General features: G+C 60.4%; 7 protein-coding genes and 3 non-coding genes across 10 annotated transcripts; 6 read left to right on the forward strand and 4 right to left on the reverse strand.

Annotated features, from left to right (window-relative positions):
- Nucleotides 1-139: 139 nt before the first annotated feature.
- On the forward strand, nucleotides 140-5,542 carry EHS24_006459 (uncharacterized protein; the record flags this gene model as incomplete). Its single annotated transcript, XM_028621911.1, has 6 exons — nucleotides 140-1,181; nucleotides 1,237-1,415; nucleotides 1,465-2,430; nucleotides 2,481-3,955; nucleotides 4,011-4,379; nucleotides 4,480-5,542. The coding sequence occupies 6 exons, from the start codon at nucleotides 140-142 to the stop codon at nucleotides 5,540-5,542; spliced, it is 5,094 nt and encodes a 1,697-aa protein (XP_028478363.1).
- Nucleotides 5,543-6,015: 473 nt separating this feature from the next.
- Nucleotides 6,016-7,084, reverse strand: EHS24_006460 (uncharacterized protein; the record flags this gene model as incomplete). The annotated part of the gene is made up of 2 exons (XM_028621912.1): nucleotides 6,016-6,203; nucleotides 6,283-7,084. 2 exons carry the CDS (start codon nucleotides 7,082-7,084, stop codon nucleotides 6,016-6,018), a joined length of 990 nt encoding a protein of 329 aa, XP_028478364.1.
- Nucleotides 7,085-7,397: 313 nt separating this feature from the next.
- On the forward strand, nucleotides 7,398-10,530 carry EHS24_006461 (uncharacterized protein; the record flags this gene model as incomplete). Its single annotated transcript, XM_028621913.1, has 4 exons — nucleotides 7,398-7,419; nucleotides 7,484-7,690; nucleotides 7,734-7,932; nucleotides 7,971-10,530. 4 exons carry the CDS (start codon nucleotides 7,398-7,400, stop codon nucleotides 10,528-10,530), a joined length of 2,988 nt encoding a protein of 995 aa, XP_028478365.1.
- A 295-nt stretch (nucleotides 10,531-10,825) lies between these two features.
- On the forward strand, nucleotides 10,826-10,943 carry EHS24_006462. Its single transcript has one exon. It is a non-coding gene; the product is annotated as a tRNA-Phe (tRNA).
- Nucleotides 10,944-11,205: 262 nt separating this feature from the next.
- EHS24_006463 (uncharacterized protein) lies at nucleotides 11,206-13,616 on the forward strand (the record flags this gene model as incomplete). The annotated part of the gene is made up of 7 exons (XM_028621914.1): nucleotides 11,206-11,262; nucleotides 11,303-11,425; nucleotides 11,536-11,642; nucleotides 11,691-11,956; nucleotides 12,006-12,442; nucleotides 12,483-12,806; nucleotides 12,846-13,616. 7 exons carry the CDS (start codon nucleotides 11,206-11,208, stop codon nucleotides 13,614-13,616), a joined length of 2,085 nt encoding a protein of 694 aa, XP_028478366.1.
- Nucleotides 13,617-13,980: 364 nt separating this feature from the next.
- EHS24_006464 lies at nucleotides 13,981-14,098 on the forward strand. The gene has a single exon. It is a non-coding gene; the product is annotated as a tRNA-Pro (tRNA).
- Nucleotides 14,099-14,522: 424 nt separating this feature from the next.
- Nucleotides 14,523-14,632, forward strand: EHS24_006465. The gene has a single exon. It is a non-coding gene; the product is annotated as a tRNA-Pro (tRNA).
- Nucleotides 14,633-15,054: 422 nt separating this feature from the next.
- On the reverse strand, nucleotides 15,055-21,979 carry CCH1 (calcium channel protein; the record flags this gene model as incomplete). The annotated part of the gene is made up of 11 exons (XM_028621915.1): nucleotides 15,055-15,092; nucleotides 15,156-16,289; nucleotides 16,331-16,428; nucleotides 16,473-16,580; nucleotides 16,630-16,839; nucleotides 16,882-17,205; nucleotides 17,243-18,974; nucleotides 19,018-19,234; nucleotides 19,297-20,851; nucleotides 20,898-21,050; nucleotides 21,108-21,979. 11 exons carry the CDS (start codon nucleotides 21,977-21,979, stop codon nucleotides 15,055-15,057), a joined length of 6,441 nt encoding a protein of 2,146 aa, XP_028478367.1.
- Nucleotides 21,980-22,635: 656 nt separating this feature from the next.
- Nucleotides 22,636-23,555, reverse strand: EHS24_006467 (uncharacterized protein; the record flags this gene model as incomplete). Its single annotated transcript, XM_028621916.1, has 3 exons — nucleotides 22,636-22,992; nucleotides 23,063-23,244; nucleotides 23,306-23,555. The coding sequence occupies 3 exons, from the start codon at nucleotides 23,553-23,555 to the stop codon at nucleotides 22,636-22,638; spliced, it is 789 nt and encodes a 262-aa protein (XP_028478368.1).
- Nucleotides 23,556-25,152: 1,597 nt separating this feature from the next.
- On the reverse strand, nucleotides 25,153-25,872 carry EHS24_006468 (uncharacterized protein; the record flags this gene model as incomplete). The annotated part of the gene is made up of 1 exon (XM_028621917.1): nucleotides 25,153-25,872. One exon carries the CDS (start codon nucleotides 25,870-25,872, stop codon nucleotides 25,153-25,155), a length of 720 nt encoding a protein of 239 aa, XP_028478369.1.
- Between the last annotated feature and the right edge of the window lie 1,638 nt (nucleotides 25,873-27,510).

The following is a 27,510-nucleotide window of genomic DNA, read 5'->3' on the forward strand; positions in this document are numbered from 1 at the left end:
CGTCTGACGCGCACCGCCGCTGCCAGCGACGATACACTTGACACCTCGCCCACACCTCCCCTCCCCGTGACACTGTTCCCTTCCCCTCCTCTCCATACCCTCCCCCCGGCATCTCCTTCACGCAGGTGCTCTCGCCGCAATGTCCTCTGCGACGGACGCTATGCAGCACGACTCGCGCCGGCGCGACGTCAATCCCTACGACGTTGACGAGAACGACGAGGCGTACGACGCATACAACGTCAACGACATTCCCGGACGGGCTGGGCCAAGCACCTATGCGTCACAAATGGCCCACCCCCTGCAGCAGCAAGAGTACTCTGCGTATGGGAGCGGCTACCCCTCGTCCACGTCCAACACACTTCCCTACGACAGCCATCGTTATGACCACTACGACGACACCGAGGACGGCCAGCCGTTTGACATCAACGAGATTGACCCAGCACTGCGGCTGCGCACCACGCGAACAGCACACTCTGTCATTGCCGAATCGATTCGCAGCGAAAGCGTGCGCCGCAAACGTTCAAGGATCTTTGCTGGCCTCAAGCGACGTGGGACCAAAGAGGGAGGGAGTACCTTTGGCAAGGGCTTTCGCAAGAACAGGCGAGACACCGCTGCGTCTGATGGCCTGGCGACCATTGCGGGCAGTGAGGCTGGCGACACCTCGCCAGCGCTACGCCCCGTGTCCATCCCGACAGCACCCCCACCACCACCGTCTTCATCACCCTCCACCGTCGAGGAGCCCACAAAGGGCGCCAAGGTGCTGCCCCGCCGCACCATCTATGTCAACCTCGCCCTGCCAATGAACTTGATCGACAAGGCCGGCGAGCCAATAGTCCGCTACGTCCGCAACAAGGTGCGCACGTCAAAGTACACGATCATCACCTTTCTGCCCCGCAACCTCTTTGAGCAGTTCCACCGTGTGGCCAACATTTACTTTCTCGGTCTGGTCATCCTCCAGCTGTTCACCATCTTTGGCGCCACCACACCGCAGATCGCCATGCTGCCCCTCGTTGCCATCTTGGGCATGACGGCCATCAAGGACGCCGTGGAGGACTGGCGCCGAGCCACCCTCGACGAAGAGGTCAACACTAGCGCAGCGACCAAGCTCGGTAACTGGAGGAACGTCAACCAGCCCACCGACCCGCGCAACTGGTTTGAGCGCGTGTTCCATCTGGGACCAGGTAAGCCAATGATGAGGCCGACGAGATCCAGAGCACAACTGACACCCGTGGATAGACCCGACCAAGCCGTCCCGCGGTGTGCGCAAGCTTCGCGAGGCAGAGGCCAAGGCCGGTAAGCAGATTGTCTTTGAGCGTCACGCCAAAGAGGCCGAAGCCGACGTCCAAGGTGGCCCTGGCCCAGCAGACACACTGTCACCGCCAGGCGAAGTGTACCCGCTCAAGGAAATCCCTTCGGTGAGTGGAAACGGCCCCCCGGCCCCCGGCTTGGGCTGACGAGGCCCAGTCGGAATATGTCCCTGGTGTGGAAAGCACGTACCGGCCCCGTGCAATCTCGGTGACGTCGACCGATGCGCCCAGCACCATGTCGCGCCGCTCGGCAGGCGTAGTCGACTATAGCCGACCGGCACCGGGCACGGCGCAGTGGGAACGTACGCTGTGGAAGAAGCTCGAGGTCGGCGACTTTGTGCTGTTGCGCAGTGACGAACAGGTGCCTGCCGACATTGTCGTGCTGGCGACGTCGGACGCCGACGCGCTCTGCTTTGTCGAGACCAAGAACCTCGACGGCGAGACAAACCTCAAGGTCCGTAAATCCCTCAAGGCCACGTCGGGCATCAGGTCCGAAGAGGACCTGGAGCACGCACATTTCACCCTCGACTCGGAACCGCCACACGCCAACTTGTACACTTACAACGGTGTGCTGCAGTACCGCCCGGCGGGCGAGGGACTGGAGCAAGGCGACGTCCAGGTCGAGCCCATTTCCATCAACGAGCTTCTCCTCCGTGGCTGTACGGTGCGCAACACCAAGTGGGTCATTGGTATCGTCGTGTTCACTGGCGCCGACACCAAAATCATGCTCAACGGCGGCGACACGCCCAGCAAGCGGTCCAAGATTGAGCGCGAGACAAACTTCAACGTCATCATGAATTTTATCATCCTCATCGTCCTCTGTCTCATCTCGGCCCTCCTTCACGGCTACTACCGCTCCAAGACGGACACGTCGTACAGCTTTTACGAAGTCGGTTCCGAGGCCAGCGACAACATTTACCTCGACTCGCTCATCATCTTTGTCTCGTCGCTCATCGTGTTCCAAAACATTGTGCCCATCTCGCTCTACATTACCATTGAGATTGTCAAGACGATCCAGGCATACTTTATCAACCAGGACATTGAAATGTACTATGGGCCCTACAACACTTCCTGCGTCCCCAAGACGTGGAACATTTCCGACGACCTCGGCCAGATCGAATACGTCTTCTCGGACAAGACGGGCACGCTCACTCAAACGTCATGGAGTTTAAGAAGTGTTCCATCATGGGCACGGCGTTTGGAGAAGGCCTGACCGAGGCCATGCTCGGCGCTGCAAAGCGCGAGGGCAAGGACCTCGGCACGATGGAAGACCAGGCTGAAGACATGGCCGAGCTGAAAATCTCCATGCTGTCCACCATGAAGGGCGCGTTCAAGAACCGCTACCTGCGCGACGACAAGCTCACGCTCATCTCGCCCGACCTTGTCCAGCGCATGTCCAACGTCGACGACCCGATCCGCCCCCACATGATTGCCTTTTTCCGCGCCCTCGCCGTCTGCCACTCTGTGCTCTCTGACAAGCCCGAGCCAGAGGACAAGCCATATGTCCTCGACTACAAGGCCGAGAGTCCCGACGAGGAGGCGCTTGTCGGCGCTGCTCGCGACGTTGGCTTCCCGTTCGTGTCGCGCAACTCGAGCCGCATCGACATTGAGGTGCTCGGCAAGCCCGAGCGTTGGGTCCCGCTCCGTGTCCTCGAGTTCAACTCCACCCGCAAGCGCATGAGTGTGATCGTCCGGTCGCCCGAGGGCAAGATTATTCTCTACTGCAAGGGTGCCGACAGTGTCATCTACGAGCGCCTGTCCGCCGACCACGACGAGGCTCTCAAGGCGGCCACCCTCAAGGACTTGGAAAACTTTGCCAACGGCGGCCTGCGTACGCTCTGCATCGCCTACCGCGAGATGAGCGAGGACGAGTTCACCGAATGGTCCAGGACGTACGACGCCGCCAGTGCCGCCACGACCGACCGCGATGCCGAGATTGACAAGGCGGCCGAGCTCGTCGAGCACGACCTGACCATTCTCGGCGCCACGGCCCTGGAGGACAAGCTGCAGGAAGGCGTGCCCGACGCCATCGCCATGCTCCACAAGGCCGGCATCAAGCTGTGGATCCTCACGGGCGACAAGGTCCAGACGGCTATCGAAATCGGATACTCGTGCAACCTCCTCACCAACGACATGGAGGTCATGATCCTGTCGGCCGACTCGCCCGATGCCGCACGCGCACAGATCGAGGCGGGACTGAACAAGATTGCCTCGGTCCGTGGATCCGGCGCCGCCCGCCAGGACGGGAAAGTCGTCGCCGACCTGCCTGGTGCCGATACCGAGTTTGCCGTGGTCATTGACGGCGAGACGCTGCGGTACGCCCTGGGGACGGACATCAAGCCCCTGTTCCTCGCGCTCGGCACGCAGTGTTCAGCCGTCATCTGCTGCCGTGTCTCGCCGGCCCAAAAGGCCCAGGTGGTCAAGCTCGTCAAAGACGGCTGCAACGCCATGACCCTCAGTATCGGCGATGGCGCCAACGACGTCGCCATGATCCAAGAGGCCAACATTGGTGTCGGCCTGTTCGGTCTCGAGGGCTCGCAGGCGGCCATGAGTGCCGATTACGCGTTTGGCCAGTTCCGCTTCCTCACACGTCTGCTCCTCGTCCACGGCCGCTGGTCCTATGTCCGCATCGCCGACATGCACGCAGTGTAGGTTTTTTCTTTGTGCTGCTTATCGCCCACGAGCTAACCCACTCCCTTTCAGGTTCTTCTACAAAAACGTCATTTGGACTCTGGCCATGTTCTGGTTCCTCCTCTTTTGCGAGTTTGACGCCACGTACCTGTTCGAGTACACCTTTGTCATGCTCTACAACCTCATCTTCACCTCGCTCCCCGTCGGTATCCTCGGCGCGTTTGACCAGGACACCAACGCCGCAGCATCCATGGCCTTCCCGCAGCTGTACAAGCGCGGTATCCAGGGACTCGAGTACACGCGTGCTCGCTTCTGGCTCTACATGCTCGATGGACTGTACCAGTCGGCCGTCATCTTCTTCATTCCCATGCTCATCTACTGGGACGGCACGACGTGGTCGTCCACGGGCCGCGACAACCAACGACCTGTACGACCTGTCGAGTCTGATTGCCACGGCGGGCGTCATTGCGGCCAACCTGTACGTTGGCATCAACACGCGCTACTGGACCATTATCCCCTGGGTCGTGATTCCCATTTCTAGCATCGCCGTCCTCGTCTGGATCATTGTCTACTCGTACTTGGCTGCCGTCAGCTATTCGGAAGTGGTCGCGATCATCTTCCCGACGTTCAACTTTTGGTTTGGCGTCGTGTTTACAGTCTTTGTGGCTGTCGGCCCACACTGGATGCTGCGCGCCTTCCACCAGTCGTACCTGTACACCGACAAGGACATTATCCGCGAGGCCTGGATCGGCGGCGACCTCAAGGACCAGCTGGGTATCCAGCACCGCAAGCGTCGTCGCCGCCAGCAGCACGTCGACAGCGAGGCCGGCTCGTACCCGCACTATGTCAAGCGACAGGACATGGTCATCTCAGCCCCACAGGAAATCAACCCGTGGGGTGCAGGAGGGTACATGCCCAGCCCTCACGATGCGTCGCACCGCGCCGCCGTCGCGCCGCTCCTGGACGACGAGCGCGCTCCCAACATTGTCTCCCCAAGCCCCAAGTCCCCCTCCACTCCTACCAACCCTTACTCTTCCGCTTCCATGCTTCCGCAAACCAGGAGCCCCCCGCCGACGTTCACCGTCGACCCCCCCACGCAAGACATGGCGGCCGACGCGGCGCCACTCTACCACGACCCCCACGATGTGTATACCTCCTCCAATACCCATACCCAGCAATACCAACAACCTCAGAACCAGGCATGGGGATACCAACAACAGCATAACCCGTACACCCACGCCCAGGACGCCTTTGTCCAGCAGGACCCCTTTGCCCAGCACCACAGCCACCAGGGCCAGACACCACAGGTGGGCCAGATCTTCCAGGGCGGCTCGGGCCACTCGACGCCCGCGTACGCGTCGGCGTCGCCTGTCGCCTCGGCTCCCGGATCGCCCGCGGCGTTCGCCACAGCACCGGCGTCGGCTTACGGCACGCCCTCGTCCGCGACCCAGCACGACGGGTTCACGATGGTGAGCCCCGCGCAGGTGCCCTCGCCCTCGCCCTCGCCGAGCCAGAGTCCCGGCCCCGACGGGTGGACTGCCGTCGAGCTCCAGCACGGCATGGGCAAGCCCACGGGCACGCCGTATACTGGCTATGCGGTGTAAGATACATTTAGATAGACACAGAGAGCGAGAAATGCAGAACAGTGTGTGCAGTGTGTGCAGTGCGTGCAGTGTGGGCACTGAGAAGTGGTACCGATGCGTTGCTTGAGGTTCTGAGCGGTGCCGGGCGTGGGTTGAGGCACAGAGCGATGTAGGAAGGAGGTCATGTGGCAGAACGCCATAGTCGCCCCAAAAGAGCCACAATGCCCAACTTGACTGATATCAGCAGAGAATGCACGAGTTTGAGCCGTTGCGGTAGAGTTGGAGTTGAGGGCCGATGCGGAGCAGCCATTTGCTCTGTGGCAGTAACCGATGCGTGTAAAAAGAGCCACACAGCCGGCCCCCTTGCACTGACAGACTCGCAAAAGCGAAGACAAAGACATGCAGTGCAACGATAAGACTTCCTTAGACAAACAACGAAACGTCCCTTGAACATGTCCCTTTCCACAACCAGAGTGATGCATACAGACAGAGGTCTAGAGGAAGCCCTTGACGAACGCGGCGGTCTTGTCTGCCGCGCGCATCGACAGGCCGTTTTGCAGGGTCATCGAGTACTTGATCATGTCGAGGGCCGTCTTGGGGCCGTCGGTGCCGGTACCGGTAGGCTTGGCGGGGATGTACATGGCGCATGAGCCAGCGAGGCGGAGGAGGTCGGCCTTGCGTGCTGCGAGGAGGTGTCAGGTCAGCGCCAAGAGCTCAGTACGCCTTGTGGTTGTGGTCCATTCTATTCCCTCCACACTCACCGTCCATGGGCTCCATGCCCTTGGCCCAGAACGAGTCCTCGGGGACCTTTGCGGCGTACGCGCGCAGGGGAGGGGCGATGATCGACGCCGGGCCGAACAGCGAGCGCTTGCTGACGTCGCGCACCTCGACGGCGAACGCCTGGGGAAGGTGCTTGCCCCTGCTGAGCGCGTTCATGTCCCTGCTGTCGCGGCCGCCACGACGGGGGGGACCCCTCTCGCGCTTGCCCTTGTTGGCACCGCTCGACGCGCCGCCAGCGCCGGCCTTGGCGCCGGGCACGCGGCCGTCGGGACGCTTCGTGAACCGCTGTCCGCCTGTGCGGGGTGCGCCGCCTGCACCGCCGGTACGCGGGGGACGCGCGGAACGCAAGCGCGGGGTCGTGGCGACGCGCGGGGCGTGCTCGGCACCCTCGAAGAACTCGGCGGGCATGTCAATGGCCTGCGAGCCGGCCTGGGGGGCGGCCTTGACGTCGGCAGCGGCATTGGCAGTGGCAGTGGCATTGGCATTGCCCTCGGCGCGGGCGGCCTGCTGGCGATTGCCACCTTTCACCCCCGGGGAGTGGCCAGAGGTCCTGACAGACATGCGGCTCGACGAGCCCATGTTGATCTGCGGAAGGACACGCTCGCGCTTGACGCCCGAGAAACCCAGGGCCGCGGCGGTCTTGTGTGTGAACGTTGGCCTTTGGCGGGTTTGCTTGCCAGCGGCAGGCGGGGCAACGGGGCCGCCAGCGGCAGGGCCACCGGCGACGTTGAGCACGGCGCGGGTGGTGTGGAGGGCACGGACGAGTGGCCTTGTCGACGCCATTTTGAGTGGTGTATCGATAAAGAGACGGCACATGTCGGAACAAGGACGACGGGAGATGGAGGAGGAACGAGTGTCAGGCCCGACTTTGGAGAGATGGGATAAATGACAAATAAATTATCCCACATAAATGTTCCCCCCCGCCTGGCGCCTGGCTGCGCGCGATGGTTGTTGCTCGTCGATCATTTCATTCAGCGAGAGGACGACATAACAAAAGACACACATCTCTTGCCATCAGTCAACGGGTCGACAGTGCGCCTACAGAGAGCATCCTTTCAACAGCTCCCCTTTACCGCAGGCCACAAAACACGACACCATGTCGACTGAGGATTACGACGGTGAGCTCAAACCCAGCGTTGCCCGTCCCGTCCAACGCGCGCATATTGACATGTTCCTCTCCAGAGTTCGGCAACTACATTGGTGGCGACCTCGACTCGGACGACGACTCGGACGTCGACATCGAGCCGGCTGTCGCTGCGCCATCCGCTCCTGGTCCGTCGACCACTGCAGGTGGCTATGCGCCGCTCGAGGGCTTTGACGAGGATGACGACGAGGACGAGGCGATGGACGAGGATGGAGGCATGGCCATGACCTTGCACACTGTGGATGGTGAGTTGAGGGCCTGGCTGACCCAGACTAACTCTGTTTCCAGGTACAACAGGAAACCAGGTTGTGCTGCACGAAGACAAGAAGTACTATGCGACGGCGGCAGAGACATATGGCGAGGATGTCGAGACCATGGTGCAAGAGGAAGACTTGCAACCTCTCACCGAGCCCATTGTCGCACCTGTCAAGGTGCGGGCGTTCACCGTGCAGGAGAAGGACCTCCCGGAGACTCGGTTTGACCGCAAGTGAGTTGAAAACCCCGGCCTCTCAACTGACTATCCAGCTTCATGGTCGACATGCTGCAGTACCCGGACATGTTGCGCAACGTCATGGTCGCTGGCCACATTCACCACGGCAAGACGTCTCTGATGGACATGCTCGTGTTTGAGACCCACAAGCTCACATGGGATGCCGACCGGCCAACGCGTTACACCGACACGCACAGGCTGGAGCGCGACCGTGGAATCTCCATCAAGGCCGCGCCCATGTCGCTTGTTCTCCAGGACTCGCGCGGCAAGTCGAGCCTAGTCAACCTCGTCGACACGCCCGGCCACGCCAACTTTGCCGATGAGGTCGCGTCTGTCGCGCGCCTGGTGGACGGCGTGGTGTTGGTGGTGGATGTGGTCGAGGGTGTCATGGCAGGCACCGAGGCCGTCATCCGACATGCCATGCAGGAGAAGCTCAAGATTGTGCTGGTCGTCAACAAGATTGACCGCCTGATTCTCGAGCTCCGCCTGCCCCCCGCCGAGGCCTTCTTCAAGATCAAGCACACGATCGAGGAGGTCAACTCGGTCATCGCCGGTATCGACAATGACGACCAGTACCGCGTGTCGCCCGAGCGCGGCAACGTCGCCTTTGCGTCGGCGCAGATGGGTTGGTGCTTTACCCTCAACACGTTTGCGGCCATGTACGCCGACATGTTTGGTGCCTTTGACATTGACGAGTTTGCCAAACGTCTCTGGGGCAACATTTACTTTGACGCCGAGAAGCGCAAGTTTACGCGCAACCCAGCCGACGTCGAGTCCAAGCGCTCGTTTGTCCACTTTATTCTCGAGCCCCTGTACAAGCTGTACACTCAGGTCATGAGTGAGAGCTCGGACACGCTCAAGAAGACTCTGGCCGACCTGCACATTACCCTCAAGCCCTCCGTGTACAAGATGGACGTCCGTCCTCTGCTCAAGGTCGTGCTCGAGGCCTTCTTTGGCAACGCTACGGGCCTTGTCGACATTATCACTACCAACATTCCCTCCCCTCTTCAGAACGCCGCCTCCAAGGTTGAGCGCACGTTCACCGGTCCCCTCAACACCCCGCTCGCCGAGTCGCTCATGCGCTGTGACCCCAAGGGCCCTACCGTGGTGCAAGTCACCAAGCTCTTCCACACCTCGGACGCGCAAGAGTTCCGCGCGTTCGGTCGTGTCATGAGCGGTACTGTCAAGCGCGGCCAGCCCGTCTACGTCCTTGGTGAGGGCTACTCCCTCGAGGACGAAGAGGACATGGTTGCCGCCATTGTGGACGGTGTCATGCTCGACGAGTCGCGCTACAACGTCGACATTGACACTGGTTACCCCGGTAACCTCGTGCTGCTGTCTGGTGTGGACGCGTCAATCAGCAAGACGGCCACTATTTACGAGCGCGGTCTCGACGACGACATGTACATCTTCCGCCCCATCAAGCACATGACCCAGGCGGTGCTCAAGGTCGCGGTCGAGCCCATTGTCCCCTCCGAGCTGCCCAAGATGCTTGACGGCCTGCGCAAGGTTAACAAGTCGTATCCTCTGTTGCACACAAAGGTGGAAGAGTCTGGCGAGCACATTATCCTCGGTACCGGTGAAATCTACCTCGACTCGGTGCTTCACGACTTGAGACGACTGTACTCTGAGATTGAGATCAAGGTGTCGGACCCCGTCACCAAGTTCTGCGAGACGGTTGTCGAGACGTCGGCTCTCAAGTGCTATGCCGAGACGCCCAACAAGAAGAACAGGCTGACCATGATCTCCGAGCCCCTCGAGACTGGCATTGCCAACGATATCGAGTCGGGCAAGGTCACCATGAAGATGACCAACAAGGAGCGTGGCAAGTTCTTTGAGAACAACTATGGGTGGGACCTGCTGGCGTCTCGTAACATTTGGGCGTTTGGACCCGACGACAATGGACCCAACGCTCTTATCAACGACACGCTGCCGTCCGAGGTCGACACCAAGCTCCTCACCAGCGTGCGCGAGAGCGTCAAGCAGGGCTTCCAGTGGGGTACCCGTGAAGGCCCCCTGTGTGACGAGCCGATCCGCGGCGTCAAGTTCCGTCTGCTCGACGCCACCGTCGCCGAGGAGCCAATATACCGCGGTGGCGGTCAGATCATCCCGACCGCCCGCCGCGTGTGCTACTCGTCCTTCCTCCTTGCCTCCCCGCGTCTCCTGGAGCCAGTCTACTACGTCGAGGTCCAGGCTCCCGCCGACTGCGTGGCTGCCGTCTACACTGTCCTTTCCAGGCGACGTGGCCACGTCACCCGTGACATTCCCAAGCCCGGATCCCCTCTGTACACCGTCAAGGCGTTCATCCCCGTTCTGGACGCAAACGGATTCGAGACCGACCTGCGTACAGCCACCATGGGCCAGGCGTTTGTCCAAATGTCCTTTGACCACTGGCAGGTCGTCCCCGGTGACCCCACCGACACGTCCATCCAGCTCCGCCCCCTCGAGCCCGCACAGGGTCAGGCGCTGGCGCGCGACCTGGTCCTCAAGACGCGTAGGAGGAAGGGTCTTTCCGACTCGATTGCAGTGGCCAAGTATCTCGAGCCGGACACGATCATGGCTATCAGTGCCGCACACCCTGATCTTTTGGGTTAGAGGTAGAGAGGTAGGCAGGGAGAGAGAGAGAGAGAAGTGTGTTGGTAGTAGCAGTAGTGTAGCCATCGCAGATGCATGCTGCATTGGATTTAGCCGGGTGGCTGCGGCCCTGTTGGCCAGTTGGGGCCGAACAGTCTGCGGATCCCATTCTGCGTTACTGGCACTATGCCTCAAAAGTCACTCTTGGCACTGGTCATCTCCCGTGCCCAGCATGCGTATCTCCAAGACGTGCAACAGTCAAGTCAGGGCAGTGGGGACCGGTCAACAACTGCCGACAAAGGTGGTTGGCATGATCGGAGACATAGCTCAGCTGGGAGAGCGAGCGACTGAAGTTCAGTCATCAGACCTTGTGTGGATCGAATGGTTCGCGCTTGGACATCGCTAGGTCGGGTGTTCAATCCACTCTGGCTCCAATCAGTAGCTGTTCAGTTCAAGGGCAGCTTCTCGTTTTTGTCCTCGAGAGGTTGCGATGGTCGTGGGGTAAGGTCAGTTGGTAGAATACCGAACGCGAATCTTCGGTGATGGCCGACAGCCGCCAGCATCCGGCTTTCGGTAACCGTCGGCCGTTTGTGCTAAAGTGGGCTGGGCTGTTACTTTCGGCTCGATACCTAGGCTACCATCTTCCTTCCGCTCCCCACTCTTCAGTGCCCTCACTTCCACATCCCAAGCACGACCATGAGCGTCAAACCCGCAGAGCTGTACTGGAGTCCAGGCGATTCGCGCCCCCACGACGTGAGTTGAGTTGAAAGGGAGACGCAGCTCACGCGACTAGGACGAGGAAGCCTTCGCCGACGTGTTCCGTAAGAAGGTCAACGAGCGGTTCGGGTACGATCTCAAGGACTGGTGGGAGCTGCATGACTGGTCCACAGCCAAGACGAGCGAGTTTCTGGATTTCGTGCGTACATGACTCGTGGCCTGCTGTTGGCCGATAGGGGGGTCAAGGAGGACCCCGCGGGGCCTCCCCCGCTCCAAGCTCCGTGCCCAAGTGTTGCGCTGACTCTGTAGGTCTGGGAGTACCTCAACATTGTCGGTGAGCGCGGCGATGGCCCGGCCTTTGTAGAGGGCATCCCCATGGACGAACCGCAGGAGTACTTTCCCAATGCCAGGATCAAGTGAGCAAAACCAACTCCCTCACTTCGCAATGTACTGACCCTCGCCAGTGTCGCCGAGAACCTCCTCCTCTCGCACGCGTCCGCCATGTCCAAGACCAACCTGGCCATGATCGCGACTGTTGAGCCGGATCCAAAGTCTGCCACGCCGCTGGAGCCAGTGGAGACTGGCCGGATCACGTACTTTGAGCTGTATCACGAGGTACGCCGGGCAGCCCACGCACTCAAGAAAATGGGCGTCAAGCCCGGCGACTCGGTGGTCTCGTTCTCGGCGACCAGCTGCGAGATGCTCATTGTGTTCATGGCTACTGTCGCAGGTGAGCTGAGGCGGCTGTAGTAACTCGTTCGTAGCTGACAGAAATCCAGTGGGCGCAATCTTCTCATCCACGCCCGCAGAGTTTGGCGTCAAGGCCGTGGTGGACCGGTACTCGATCATCAAGCCCCGGATCCTCTTTGCCATCGACTCGTACCGCTATGGCGGCAAGGAGCACGACATTGGCGCGCGCCTGCACGAAGTCGTTGCGCAGCTCCCCAGTGTCGAGGAGGTCATCGTCCTCGGCCACTTGGCGACGGACCGCAAGCCGTCTCCACACGCGCTGGAGGGGTTCCGCAAGGGTGTCAAGGCTACGACGTTCCAGCAGTTCATGGCGGCGGGCGACGACGCTCCTCCCCAGATTGAGTTTTGGCGCGGCCCGTTCAGCCATCCCATCTGGATCGTCTTCTCGTCTGGCACGACTGGCAAGCCAAAGTCGATTTATGGGCCTGGAGGCGGCATTATGCTGATGCGTAAAATGGTCATGACTGTGAGTTGATATAATGCCGTTGTCGTTCCTAACTCTCCAGGTCCACTGCAACGTCGACCACCGGGACACATACCTCCAGTTTGCGACCATGGGCTGGATCGTGTGGAACTTGCACATGATCTACACCGCCACGGGCGGAACGGTGGTCGCGTACGATGGCTCGCCCTTCCACCCGACCGAGGTCATGTGGCGGGTGATTGAAAAGTACCGCGTGTCGCTGCTGGGTGCTTCGCCACGGTACATCCAGACATTGGCCAAGAACAAGTTCAAGCCCACAAAGGACCACGACTTGAGCTGCCTCAAGCAGCTGTACACTACCGGTGCGCCGGTGACGCACGACGTGTATGATTTCTGCAGGGACGAGGTAGGTCGCTGGTGTGCATATATATCTCTGACCTGTCAGCTCAACGGCCTGTTTGTCAACAATGCCGCTGGCGGAACCGAGCTGGGCGGCTCGGCGCTGCAGTCCACCCACGTGCTGCCAAACTACAAGTCCGAGCTGCAGACCCCCGTGCTGGGCATCAAGCTCATTGCGGCCGGACCCAATGGCGAGGAGCTCGTGGGCCAGGAAGGTCTGCAAGTGTTTGCCCGCCCCTTCCCCAACATGCCCATGTACTTTGTCGACGACCCGGGACGCAAGCGATACAAGGAGACGTACTTTGGCGACTACTCCTCGCCGCCCATGTTCAACATGAACGACAGTGTCATCATCAACCCGGTCACAAAGGGATGGAACGTCATGGGCCGTGCGGACGGCGTGCTCAACCCCAGCGGCGTGCGCTTTGGCTCGAGCGAACTGTACTATATCCTCGAAAAGGACTTTGCCGCCGATGTAGAGGACAGCATCGCCGTGGGGCAGCGCAAGGACAACGACGAGCGCGTGGCCCTCTTCATCAAGACCAGGGGCGACGTCGCGCTCTCGGCCGACCTGGTGGCGCGCATCAAGGCCGCCATTGCCCTCGGCCTGTCGCGCAGACATGTGCCCGAGATCATTGCGCAGTGCCCGGATGTGCCGCTCACTGCCAGTGGCAAGAAGGTCGAGCCGAGCGTCAAGAAGCTTGTCAACGGAGTGCCGCTCGCCCAGATCAATACCACGGGTGTGGTCAACCCGGAATCATACAGGTGGTATGCCGAGTGGGCGAAGCAGAATGCGCCAGGAAGGGCCAGGCTGTAAGCCCGGGAGAGTAGAGGCGGCGGATGTTGTAGCAGATAGACATGCAAGGGGTTGCCAGACGAGCCTGGGACCCAGTGTGGCAAGGTGTATCGTTGAGAACGCTGTCGTCCAACCCCTGTATTCGTTCAGTGCTAACACAAGAATTCTAGAGACACTTGGATCTGTCTCCAATGTCAGTGGTCTATGTCTGAAAGGTACCCCGAGCAGAGTCTCCCAGAGCGAAACCATCTCGGATCAGTGGCGATGAGTCGGACTCGGGACAAGCCTGCTTTCCTCCCTTTCCTCCCTGCACCTCCTCCTGCTGCCACCTCGTCCTTATCCCTCCCTGCCTTCTTCTTCGTCAGCGTTATCCGCATCCCGTCCAGCTCTTGTGGTGTAGTCGCTATCATACTTTCTTTGGGTGCTCCTCCCGCCTCGACAGCAGTCGAGACGATGTAGGTCAACAATGGAAGTGGTCCCGGGTTCAAATCCCGGCGGGGGCCTTTGGAATCTTGCATGTGTAGCAGCTGCAAGCCTCCTCTTTTGCATGGTTTTGTGGCGGAAGGTGGGAAGGGACGTTGAGGGGTGGGTGGGTTGGTGGAAAACAGCGGCGAGAAAGGTTCCTGATCTCCTGAGAGATAAAAAGAAGGCGCCCCAGCTGGGATCGATAAGGCCCCTTGTGTTGTGGCCGGGGATTTCCTTGGATCCTTTGCCCTCCAACCCCATGTAACCCGATGCGAATGACCTTGCGTCCACTCCCAGAGGCCGGCACGTTATCGATGCGCCGGCAAAACGATATCACCAACCGTATTCGACCGCCGTAGTCTGACGCCACGAAAACAAGAAGAGGACGGTGAGGCGTGTCGGTATTGTTACGACTGTAACCACGTCCGCATACACATGCTATGCGAAAAAGAATAATATCGAGCCCTTATGGTGTAGTCGCTATCATACTTCCTTTGGGTGTTCTTCTGCCTGACAATAGTCGAGTGGTTCAACAATGGAAGTGGTCCTGGGTTCAAATCCCAGTGAGGGCCTTGCTTGATGTGTAACAGCAGCGAGCTTCTCTTTTGCATGTCTCGCTGGCCAGGTGAAGGAAGCAGGGGGAGGGGGACATGCTTGCGCATGTATGCATATGCATGTATGGACGGGAGGTGGAGGAGCGTCGGGTTATAGACGAGTGGACAGACAGGCTGCCGGCTGGTGAGAGGGAGGAGGGACATTCCCCGGATGTCAGCCATGGGTCCCAGTTCCGCAGGACGCCGCTCCGCACGCGCGGTGTGACACACGGGCCACGAACCCGGTTTAACGTGGTGCAAGAAGATGTCATCATAAAGAATAGTGGTACAAAGGTGTGTTCGTAAGAAAAGAATAAGCATCTATGGGACCCATATGGCTCGTGATTGATTTTGGGCAATGGTTTCGTGTCCTTTTAGAGTTCGTTGGCGGTGGCGGCCATCTAGGTATCTTCGTCCTCGACTGCCTCGCGCATCATATCTGGGGTGGATCCATGTCAGCTGCCGACCTAACACATGACTTAGCTGAAGACTCAAGACTCACCTGCCCACGCGCTCGTCGCGAGGGAATGCACCATCTCGTCCGGATCCGGCTCCTCAAAGATGGACTCGCGCGTCGTGTCGCCTGCGTCGTAGCTGAACCGCGAGTCGTGCGACATGCGGCGCACAATCTCCGTCTGATGGCCCATGCTCCCGGCGCTGAGGGCGGTGACAAACGTCGCGGTCGACTGGTTGAACGTGGGCGAGTAGGTCCCGCCGCCGGGGGACAAGGGTGAGTATGGCCCGCGAGGCGGGTAGGCCGTGGTAGGGGACTGGCCGGGGGTGTTGGTGGGCGAGTAACCGAACGCGGGGAAGGGGGACGTGGGCGTGGGTGGCTGGACGTTTGTGACGATTGCAAGTGATGGAGATTGGTGATGTTGGCGGTTGGCGTTGGTGTTGGAGAAGTGTGGCGGCGTGCCGTTGCCGTGTGGGGTGTTGGGCGCGCTGGCGTGCCGAGAGTGGTGGTGGGGCGAGGCTGGAGGGATAGGGTACAGTGGGGTCGTGGACATGGGAGAGTCGAGGGGCTCGTCCTGGGCCATTTTGTCCGGCGAGGGCGGGATGGGCTCGAGGATGATGGCGGGAATGTTATCGCCCTGAGCGAGGATCCTGCGCTGGTCGCGTTCGGCGAGGAACCGCCTGCGCCAGTATATGGTGCGGAGCAATCCACGCACGCGGTCGAGGTTGACGAGGTCCTCGACGCGCTCCATCTTGGCTCGGCGCATGAGCAGGTCGTCTACCTGGAGCGCCTTTTCGTCGTCGATGAGCTTGTAGTGCGCGAGCATGGTGAGCATCTGCGCAAAGCTGATACCGCGACCGGGCTCGTCGGAGATCTTGGCCTCGTAGAACAGGTGGACGTACTGCCGCCTGCGCTGGCGGACCTTGGTGTAGTCGATCTGCGCGATCTGCTGCTGGAGCTTGCGCACGTCAACCGAGTAGTGCTCGCCAATGACGACGCGCTTGACAGGCGAGTCGGCGTCAGGCTGTGAGTTGCGCAGCATGTTGGGAATGCTGAGTTCGACGGGGTACAGGCGGACCTCGAAGACACCGTTGAGCTTGGAGAAGAACCGGACCAGGTCCTTGCGCCGGATATAACCCGTTCGTTCGGTATCGATCTCGGCCCACACGCGCTTGAAGGAGCCTGGCGAGTTAGGGGGGTTGGCCCAACGCTCTGTAACTCACGGATCTGCTCGCGACTAAGTGACGCGCCACCGGGCATCTGATAGACGTATGCGAATGACTGGACGACAACACCTGTAAACATGTTGAGGAAGATGTACCTGGGCACGCGTCAGCTTTCATCGCGACACCAAGGCGCGCTCACATGCTGAGAATGTTCCAGAAACTGAACAGGACGTATGCCCAGCCAACACTACCGCAGTCGTCGTTGAGATAGTTGCTGCTGCGGGTGCACCTAGGAAACTCGATCGTGCTGGGGGCAGAGTTAGGTGAGAGTTAGGCTGATCAGCACGCTAACTCACTAATCGTGCATGTAGCCGTTCCATCCCTCGCCGGTGGACATGAACGCGAGCATGACGAGCGCGTTTGCGAAGTTGTGATAGTTCTGGAAGCGGGTGTATGCGTTTGGCCCCAGCTTGGTGAGGCCAAACACCTCGACGTAGACGATGCACATGAAGATGAAGAGCACGGCCCAGAGGAGGAAGAGGTTTCCGATGGCGGGCAGGGACGCGCTGTGGACGGGGTTAGTACGTGGTGCAAAGTCCAAAACCCACATGGAAGTCTTGAACAGCTGGTTGAGCGAATCGAGGCGTTGCACGAGCTTGAGCGCGACGGAGACCAGGAAGAGCTTTTGGACCTGCTTGCTGGCCTGGTTTCCCTCCACGCCGCCGATGCTGGCCTGCAGGGCCGGGATGGTGGTCGCGAAGCAGCCAGTGATGACGACAATGTCAAACAGGTTCCAGCCGTTGGAGCGGAACGAGTGGAAGCCCAGGCCGACAAAGCGGACGACAAGGTCGATGGCGTACAGGATCGTGAGGGCCAGGAACGTCCAGTCGAGCTGGACATCGCTCATGATGTTGTTCGAGTAGTCTTCCGTCCTGGTTTGTTAGCTGGATGATGACGTCCCCAACTCACATCAACAGGAAGATGTGGACAAAGTAGAGCACCGTAAACGTCCTGGCCCACCAGCCGCGTTTTTGAACAGCGCGGTCATAGCACCACCCGCGGAGGGGCGTCGACGGCCTGCGGCGGGGCAGCTGGCTGGGCGTCTGCTGGCGAATAAACTTGCTCAGGTCGACCCATGATTTCTGGTCCGTGGTCAAGAGCGCGGAACCCGAGCGGATGGAGAAGTTTTCAATGATAATACTCAGAAACACGGTGAGGATGATGACCGCGCCGAACAGGTTGAAAATGACAAAGAAGATCGAGTTCCACTGCTGCGCATTGTTGACGGGCTGCTGGTCGTACCCGACGATATCCATCGCAGACTGCATGACGGTCGTCCATCCCTCGAGCGAGACGATCTCGAACAGGATCAGCATGGACGAGCGGAACGAGTCAAACGAGTAGATGCTGCCGCCAAACTGCGGGTTGGCCCACACGCGCGGGGCGAGGAACGTAATGTCGCCAATGTACGAAGAGCCATACTCGCCCACGCAGTCTGTGCGGACGCTGACGTCGCCCGACGTGTCGTTGCAGCTCGTCATGCGGCGCGAGAAGATGTTGAGACCCCACACGGCGAACGGGATGAGGTAGAGGATCATGAGGATCGAGGCGTCAATGATACGGATAGCGCCGGCGAAGAAGACGGCGTGGAAGGTATCGCGCAGACGCGAGAAGAGGGTGATGAAGCGCAAGACCCGGAACGCCTTGAGCGCGCGTGTGGCGCGGCTGACGCCTCCAACGACAATAAACTCGGTGGCCATGTTGATGATGAGCGTGATCAGGATGATAAAGTCGACCACGTTCCAGACAGACAGGAGGTACGCGTTGGGCGCAAAGATGAAGCCGTCGGCAATGATCTTGACAATCGCCTCGGCGATGAACAGTGTCCCCAGGGCCATCTCCGAGAGGTCAAACCACGTTGCGCGGTTGTATCCGTACGTGCTGTAGTAGATGCGGCGGTAATGCGGCGTGGCAATGGCCGCAATCACGATACCGCCGACGACGGCAAAGAACATTGTAACCTTGACCACGAGGCTCCAGAGCGGGTGGGCCGGCCGGCCAAAGATACGCTCGCCGTGCGCGGGCGGGACGAGCATCTGGCAGAACTGGCGGATGGGGTTGCTCTGCGAAAAGATCCACAGACTCTTGTCGTAGCTCGGGTGCGCCGAGATGAAATCTGCCTGCTGGTTGCGGCGTTCGCGCAGCGCGTCCATGTGCTCGTCGACAGAGGGGCCGGCGTTGATGGGCGGCAAGAGGTCGGTGAGGCCGCGGTCGTCGTCATAGTCGTCGTCATAGTCGACCGCGACCGACATGTGCGTCGACTGGCGGGGCACGGGCGGCATGCTCTTGCGGTCGCGGATGAGATGGCGCATGGGCAGGTGTTCGAGCTGTTCCATGCCAAATACGCGCCGCATGGCTGCGCGCGCTCCTGTCCCTTCTTCCTGGGTGGTGGGCGCACCGACGTCGGCACCGATACTCTGCTTGAGCGGGAGGATGAGGTTGGGCGGCAGCGCGTCGACCTTGACGGCCTTGTGACGCGCCTTGATCAGGCGGTATGGGTTGAACCGCTCCATCAAGTTGACGTGGGCCGACTGCGGCTCCGTCTTGCGAATAAACGCCTCGATCTGGACCTTGCGCTTTTGTTCTTCGGCAATCTCGAAGTTCTCGTTGATCACCGCAATGAACATTTGCATGAGAATGACTGGAGGGGTCAGTTTCGTTGCCAGCGTGTGCGTTCAACTCACAGTTTGCAAACAAGAACCACACGCAGAGGAAGACACACACGACCCATCCTTGGCCCCAGTCCCACTCGGCGCCCATGGCGTCGTACAGGATGGTCGTCCAATTTTCAGTCGAGAAGATCTGGTACATGCCGAGGAACGAGTTGTAGATCTGGTTGAAGGTGATCATGTTGTCCGAGTCGGCACTGCCGTCCATGTCTCCACGCATGAGCTGGACAGCCTGGGGGGAAACGAGTCAGCACAAATCCAAGAGACGTGTGTGTATATGTGTGTATTACTCACCATCAGGCCACTGAGAAAGTTCATCAAGAACAGGAACAAGACCATGTTGAGCATACCGGCAAAGCTACCGAACACGTTTGCCAAGAGTGGCCGCATGCGCGGAACGGCAAGGATGACACGGTACCAGCGCAGGAGCTGGAAAATCGTGAGCCAGCTGTACACGCCCGAGCTGCGAATTTTGGGGATCTGGATGATCGAGCAGCCGACGGCGAGGAACAGGTCAAAGTCGTTTCTGCCCGAGCGCAAGAACGCGCGCCAGTCGGGACTGTACGGCGGCGTGTCGGGAAAGTACCCAGCCATGCGGATGAGCATCTCAATGTCCCACACGAGGGCAAACCCGATTTCCATGTTACGCAGCAGCTGGAGCTCGGATTCCGAGCTGTTGGCCGTCTTGAATGCCTGTGCGATGAGGTCGACAATGACGAGCAGGACCCAGAAGATTTGCGTCTTGTTGTACCATTTCAGCAGGAGCGAGATCTCGCGCGGTTTTTTCGTCTCGGCGGCCCACTGCGGCTCGCTGATGATGGCCTGGTCGGCACCGAACGCCGACAGCTTTGTGCGCGACCGAATGTCCTTGAACGTGTTGACGACGACGGCGACGATCAAGTTCATGAGCCAGAAATTGAGGACAATGATGGCGGCAATGAAGAAGAATGTCGACGTGAAGAAATCAGAGTCCATGCACGCGTACATTGTGCCTGTCCACGTGTTGACGCCGGCAATGATGAGCACCTGGACGAGGGACATGAAGATGTTGTCAAACCCCTCGGCGTTGTTCTGCTGGTTTTGGTCCGTGGTCTGGCACTGCTGGTTGGCGGGACAGACGTAGCCCTTGGGCTTGATGGTCGACAGGCTGCCGTCCTCGTTGAGAAAGGGCATGATCTGCATGGTCTCGACGTCGACCCAGCCTCCACACGTGTTGCCCAAGTTATTTTCAAACGAGTTGTTGAAGGGGTCCATGAGGATACATGTCCGTCGCAGGGACCCACGGAAACTCTGGACGCCAATGATGGAGAAGAGCGCACCGGCAAACACGACAAACACCGAGACGTTGAGGAGCAACGGCGCCGCGCGCTTGAGCGAGTGCAGGATGGTCGCGGTACCCGAGGTAATGACCAACAGGCGAGTGGCACGGAGCACGCTGAGTGCGCGGAAGACGTACAGGTGGCGGACGTCGGTGATCTCCTCGCCCATGACGCAAACGATAAACATGATCCAGAAGAAGATGATGGCGAGCATGTCGAGACGGTGCCACGAGTGGCGGAGGTACGGCCGGCCCTCGACGAGGATGCCGTGCTGGCGCGCAACGGCTTCCTGGAACGGCGCCTCGGTTGTCACGGACGGCTTCTTGGCAGCCTGGGCCTTGAGCTGGACGACCGCCAGCGACTTTTGGCGCTGCCGCCACACCTCGGAGGGCATTTCGTCGTCGCCCAGCCCATCCTCGGCGCGCGCTCGCCGTCCGGCCACGGCCCACAGGCCCGAGAACCATTCCCGCAGTGACGTTTCCGGGTCGATGATGAGGCCCGTGACAATGATGCGCGCAAACATTTCAACGCTGAAAGAAAGGGGTCAGCTGATACAAGGGGGTAGGTGGTGCTCACGTAAATATAATGAAGAGCACAAAGAGAACATAGTCTGCCCACGACTGAAAGTAGCCGTCGGCCGTTTTGGGCTCGTTCAGTTCTGGCGCAGATTGGATGGTGAGGGTGAGGGCGTTGAGAATGATAAGGAGGAGAATGATGGGTTCTGTCAACCTGGGAGACATGGTGTCAGTTGAGGTGGCATACGGTGTACTGTACAACTCAACTCACGGGAACCGGAGAATCTTGTCGAGGAAGACGCGCACTGGGTTTCTTGCCGTGAAGAAACCGAGCGTGCGACCACGCAGCGTCGCCGTTGGCGGTGCCGCATACGGTCTGGGCGGCGGAAGCGGACTGTCAGAGTCGTCGTCCATGCTAGGTGTATACAGCTGTGGCGGCTGCGGCGGCGGTGGTGGTTGCGGTGGGTACATGGAGCTTGGCGAGCTGTTCGAGCTGTCCTCGTCGCGCATGCGCAGGCCCTCGTAGGCGCTCTTCTCCGAGCCCATAATGTTGACGACGCGTTCGCTCGCGGTCCGCAGGCTGGCAGACACGCGGCGGACGGTGGGCGAGCGTGCAATCATGCCCAAGGGGGACGCACGCGGACGGCCGTCGGCATCGAACACTCTTCGGCTGGGGGAGCGCCCATGTGTCCTGTCTGGAGCGTTGGGTGTCAACCTGTCGAGTTCCTCGGAATGGACCGTCGCGGCATACTCGAGACTGGGGCGGGAGAGAGTGCTGTCAAAGAGACTCGGCAGACCCATCCCAACGGACCCCGCATGGTGACTGTCTCTGTCTCTGTCTCCGACGAACCCGTGCGTACCTCCGCCAGAAGTGCTGCTCCCGTCGTCGCCGGGGCCAATGCTTGCTGTCCGATGCACGGCGACCGACTGGGACAGGTCGCGCATGCCGATCGCCTCGGCTGTCGACGAGTTCCAGCTCTGTCGACGTGACAGCCCCTCTGTGGGCGAGGGCGAGGGCGAGGCGGCGGGGCTGCGTGGGGTGTACGAGCTGGTCATGGCGCGTTCGCGTTGTCGCTGCCGTGGTGGGAGCTGTTGGGAGGACGAGCCGCCGCCTGGGCTTGGATGTGGGGATGCCGGTGTCATTGGGACGGCATGGGCGACGAAGGTGAGTGAGCAAGGAGTGGAATAAAGTTATGAACGACTGTGTTAAACCGGGGGATATGGTCACTCGATGCACACCCACATGTCCTCACTGCTGTGCACTGTGCTCGCAGACGACACGTGGCTGTCACGTGCGCACCCCTTGGCTGTTCACCCGCGCCACCCGTCCACTGCCGCGGGAGGTGGTTGTTTGGTTCCAGTCGTCCATTCTGTGTACTGTGTCGACCTGCGACAGACAGCTGCTGGCCTGCATCGTGTCAGAGTCGCTTACCACCATTGAATCATTGCTCCCTGTGGGTGGAAGCGGGTACCGGATACTCTCAGCTGACTTTCTTTGCTTTCTCAGACGCTGAGCTTAACGGTCCATCTGGACCTTGTGCCTGCCTGCTGTCGCGGCAAAGCATCCAGCGGCGACAATAGACCTCTCACACAAGAAGAACATTGGAACACACAGCAACTGCGGATAGAAGAATGTCTCGCTCTGCTGAGCGGCTGACGAGCCGGCCACATGCGCAATGACCCTACGGTGCACATCTCAGGACATGTCAGGAGACCACCTGCATACCACCACCACACAGTCATTATATACAAAACACCGTCGCCGCCGTTGTCGAATAAACCACTCCCCCCTCCCGTCTCTAGTAACCCAGCACGACGCCCTGGTTCACCCACGCCTGCTGGCCAGGCATGCACTCGGTCGCAATAAACCCGGCCACGTCCTTGCGCGAACACGAGTACGTCGCAATGTCCGCGCCGGCGCGCAGGCTGGGGCGGCCCTTTGCCTCGCCGTCCGTGAGCAGGGCCGGGCGGATGAGGATGACTTCAGGCAAGAACGACCCGGGGACCGCGGTGAGCTGCTCGGGCGTGAGAATGTCCTTGCCGGGAACGTCGCGCGGGTCCGTCGGCGAGGCCATGGCGCGGGACGCGTGCTGGACGAGATACTCAAGGCCTTCCTTGTCGCGGTGGGGGCCAGCGAGCAGGAGCGAGTACATGATCTGCCGCGTGTCAGAGGGGGACGGGGAAGGGAAGAGTGGGGTTGGGGTGTAGTGTTGGGGGGAAACTCACGCGCAGAGCAAAAGGCATGATGTGGTGCTGGCTGCCGATACCCATCGAGCTCACGACAATGACGCGCGGCGGGGTCGCCTGCGGGAGCTTGGCGACGTTGATGAGCATCGCGGCCGCGGCGACAGTGCACAGGTTCGGGATGGGGAGCTTGAACCCGGTGAGGGTCACGACGGGGAAGCTGCCTGCAGGGTGTCAGCAGATGGGCTTGATTGCCGTGGGACGTCACTGGTTCCAACGACTCACCGATGGTGCTGACGACCACATCGACCTGCTTGCCATCGGCAAAGCACTTGGCCACGTCGTCGACGCTCATGCCATCGCCCTCAACGATGGTGATCTGTCCGCTCTCGATGGCGGGGGTCACGTCGGTGTCCCCGTCAAAGCACTTGGGGGAGCGGAGGAGGAGGGTGACCGTGTTGGACGGCGTGGAAATGAGGTCGCGCAGGAGGTGGTAGCCGATGTTGCGCGAGGCGCCAAGGAGGACTGCGTGCATGGTGATGGTGGTGGTGTGGTGGGTGTGGGGGTGTGGAGAGCTAGAGTGGTTGCCGTTGGGATCGCTGGTAGGGCTTCTGTTGTTGCCTGTTGTTGCTGTTGACGAGAAGACAGACGGCGTGAGACATGCGGGTTATTTATACGCTGCAGAAGCAGCAGCATTTGTCTCCCAGACGTCATACGCCTCTCGGCTCCCATCGCCCTCCGGCCACCCACTTCCGTGTCCCTCTGCGCACCCCCCATCTCCCAATCCGCGACGCACACGCCTCGCACTCGGCATGCATGCTATCGTGCATCGCCTTGTGCACAGCTGCTGTCTTCTTCTCTCCCCAACCCAGCACCATGGCCCAGAGCATGCAGAGAGGGTGCCAAAAGAGAGACTGTTTTCGTGACCGAAAGCCGAGAAAACGGTGTCTCTCGGATCCGAGCGTCGCAGATCCGCCACTGACCGACGGTCGTTATCTCTGGCGGCGGCGGCCGAATTTCCCGTTGTCCATATGTTGTTGTCTGGTCGTCTGCAGCCGTCGCTTGCGCATAGTGTGTGCTCTGTCGGTACTGTCGGTTCTGTCGGTGAGAGAGGATGCTTGCAGACGCAGGAATGTGCTATTGCATGCCGGGGGTCGGCGCGGGACGGGCGCGCCATTAATCGCCGGTGCCACCTATAGCCTCACGTCCTCACAGTCACACGATCTACACTGACCACCTCCTCATCCAGTTGTGACCAGTTGCACCCCACTCGGACCACGGGCCCGCCTGTGACTGTGACCAAGCCAAGTTTCTCTGCAGGCATCTCCCTCTCCATAATCCCTTCATGGCGCCACGTCTTGCTTCTCGTCGTCCGTGTGTGTTCGGTGTCGCCCACAGCGTCAAGGCTTGGGCTGGTGGGTATCGTGGCCAACAACAAGTGTTCTGGGGCACGGCGTTTTGAACGCCCGCTCTCCTTGGCGTCTACGGATCTACGGACCCGTCACTGGATCACTGGCCCACTGGACATTTGGGCTACGCCAAACCGGGGATGATGGTTGGTGAACAATGGACCGCGATAAAGGCGGGCATCCTCCCCCACTGTCGGCACGCGGCAACCCCTAGCCTACCCTCACATGCTAGGTCTGGACGTCTGGGTGCATTACCGTATACAGATATGGGTGTGATAATACTACTGGGAAATGGGGCTAATATGACAAGGACGAGATAAAAAAAGATGACTGTTTGTGTGTGTATGTTGTGCGTTGTGTTGTGTGGTGTGCGCTGTGTGCGTTGTGCAGTGTTATTGTTGCTGTGTGTGTGGGGGGTTGTGGTTTGCTGAGATGATTATGGAAACAGGGCTGCCTCTGGCACCCTCCCGTGCTCTGACGACAGAGATGGGGGAGTAAGGGCGATGCGATGGGTGTGTGGAGTAGGGTGGCGGGGTGGCGGGGGTTTGTCCAGCGGCCAGCGGCGACTGTCTCGCCTGGGGAGTTGGGTTCGTAGCCTTTATGCCTGCTAGTGCGGCGTAGTTGCTTGTTCGCAAGTGCATGTCGTGCAATGGCGACGTGGTGTGGGTCGTCGTCGGTCGGGGTTTGTGCGTGACTTGACCTGGTGTCGTCGGTTCGCTGACCTCAGTTGTCGACGTCCATGACAACATCCTCGACCCAGCGCTCCTCGCCGCGCTTGCCGGCGTCCTGCTGACCGTGTCCGTCCTCCTGCTGCACCTGCAGCACATTGGCGCTCTGGCCAAACACGGGCGACGACGGCGGGGCCGGGGGCATGCTCCGTGCCAAGGGGACGAAGAAGGCATGGAACCCGCGACTCCGCTCGACTTTGACTTCGAGCGAGACCTGGACAGACTTGTGCTTGCCTGTTGTCGACGACATTTTCTTCGATCCCGACCCCGACCCCGAGCCGGGCCCGCCGCCCAGGCCGTTCTTCGAGCTCGAGCGCGGCTTGCCGCCTGCGCTTGCGGACGGGCGCATGTGGTGAGCGTGGGCGTGGGCGTGGGTGTGCGCGAAAGGGTGGGCGTGCGCGTGCTGAGAGGGATGGGACGGGTGGGCTGGGTGGGACGGGTGGTGGTGCGCAAAGGACATGGACGACGCGGACGAGTGCGAGTGCGACGGCGACGGCGGGGACGAGGGGGAGCACGACAGCGACGTGCTGTTCATGCCTGGTGGGGACGTCGACTGCACGCTCCGCAGTGTGGGTAAAGTGCACGCCGGGGACGAGTAGCTCGACGTGAAGGGCGGCCGTGCGGCAAACGGGACGGGCTTGGGGTGGTACATTGGTGGTGGGTGGGCGTGGTCGATGAGGTGAGGGGCGGAGCGTCCAGAGTCGTAGTAGGACATGGTGGGAGGGAGTGGGAGGGAGTAGGAGGGAGTAGGTGGTGGCAAGAGGTCTGTGTCGAGGGAGTGGTGGTGGTGGTGGTGGTGTGTTTGTGACAGCCAAGAGGCAAGAGTCGACGACGGAGAGAGAGATGTGAGAGATGGGAGCGGTGCGAGAGAGGAGTAGCAGGGGCTGCCGTTGCCGTTGCCTGCGAGGGAGATGGGAGATGGGATGTCTCTTCTGGTGGCGTTTGGACGACCACTTGAGGGTTTCTCACTCGCCCTTTGAATCGATATGGGCGCCGCTGGTCTCAGGGGAGGAGCGTTGAACGTTTGGGTAGCGACAAGAGCGAGACAGCGGGTGGGGGGTCTCTGTCCTTTTTGACTTGGACTCTGGCGGGATTGGAATAGATTACGCGTCTGCGTATGCTCCAAGTCGTTGACGCTATATGTGGAGCGCAAAAAAAGGCGACGCAGTGGAAGACGTGTATGTGTGTGTGTGTGTGTGTGTGTGGTGAGAGATGTGCTCAGCAAGTGGTCAACGACACGAACGACACAGACGTCGTGTCGCTGTCGATGCTTGCAGGCGTCTGTGAGCTCGGCCCAAACCCAACAGCATGCAAAAGCACCTGAACAGGTCCATCCAGGCCACCCGCCCAGGGGAAGGGCCCTTGCAGCAACAATGCCTTCTGGGCTGCAAAGGCCTGCGCGAGCGGCAGCAATATCGTGGTCAGCAATGCCACCCAGCTTTCCAGGGCCTTTGTCCCAGCGACCGGTCCGCCCCACAGCCAGCCAGCAACGAGAGCAGAAGCGCCTGCAGCGCCCAGGCAGAGCCCAGCGGCCAGCGGCCAGCAGCAAGAGTGGGGGGTTCCCAACAGCGGCGGCATGTCATCGTTGGGCATCTCAGGGACACTTTCATATGTGTGGTCATCTGAGAAAACCCGCAGAATCGGGGGTCAGACCCCCTCCGCACAGCGTCCGCCTGTGCAGCGCTGCTTCTCTCTCCCCCCCCGTCAGCGTCGGTCTTGAACACACCCAGAACCCTGCTAGTCCGAAGCTCATGAAGCAGGAAACATAGGAAACACCACCCCCCCCGGCAAAGTGCTCTCATCCCCCCCTCCGCCCCACTTTGGCGGACTTTGCCGAAACGCGATCCATTTTTTCTTTTGCCTGGTTTTCGTGTTCACCCAATTGGCTGGCCCGCTGGGATCGCTGGTCCCCTGGGCGAATGCATCTTTCTGCCGCGGTCAACACCGGCGCGTGCGTGCGCGCGTGCGTGCATGCGCTGCGCCGCGTGTGTTTCTTGTGGAACAGCAGAACTGCAAGCGTGTCGTGTCGCGTCGCGCGCGTCGCCACTGGGACTGGGGACATCACTGCCCAAGGGAAAAGGGACGAGGGCGGACGAGATGACACGGAGGAGGAAGCGGGGTTGCTCACACGCACCAGGTCCACACCACCACAAATTCTTTGGATCTGTGGAAAAGGCTGTTTGGGGGGGGGGGGGGACCTGTACCTGCGTGCGTGCGTGCGTGCGTACGGCCTTGAGCTGCCAGCTAGCAGCTAGCTCGCTCCCACCGCCCGAGAACCGGGTTTCCTGTCTCGGATGCCGTGGGCCTGGACATCACATGCCCAATCCCAGGCCCGGCGCATAACCAATGCTGG

The sequence above is a fragment of the Apiotrichum porosum genome, assembly GCF_003942205.1.
Source record: "Apiotrichum porosum strain DSM 27194 chromosome Unknown scaffold_3, whole genome shotgun sequence".
NCBI classification, from domain to species: domain Eukaryota; kingdom Fungi; phylum Basidiomycota; class Tremellomycetes; order Trichosporonales; family Trichosporonaceae; genus Apiotrichum; species Apiotrichum porosum.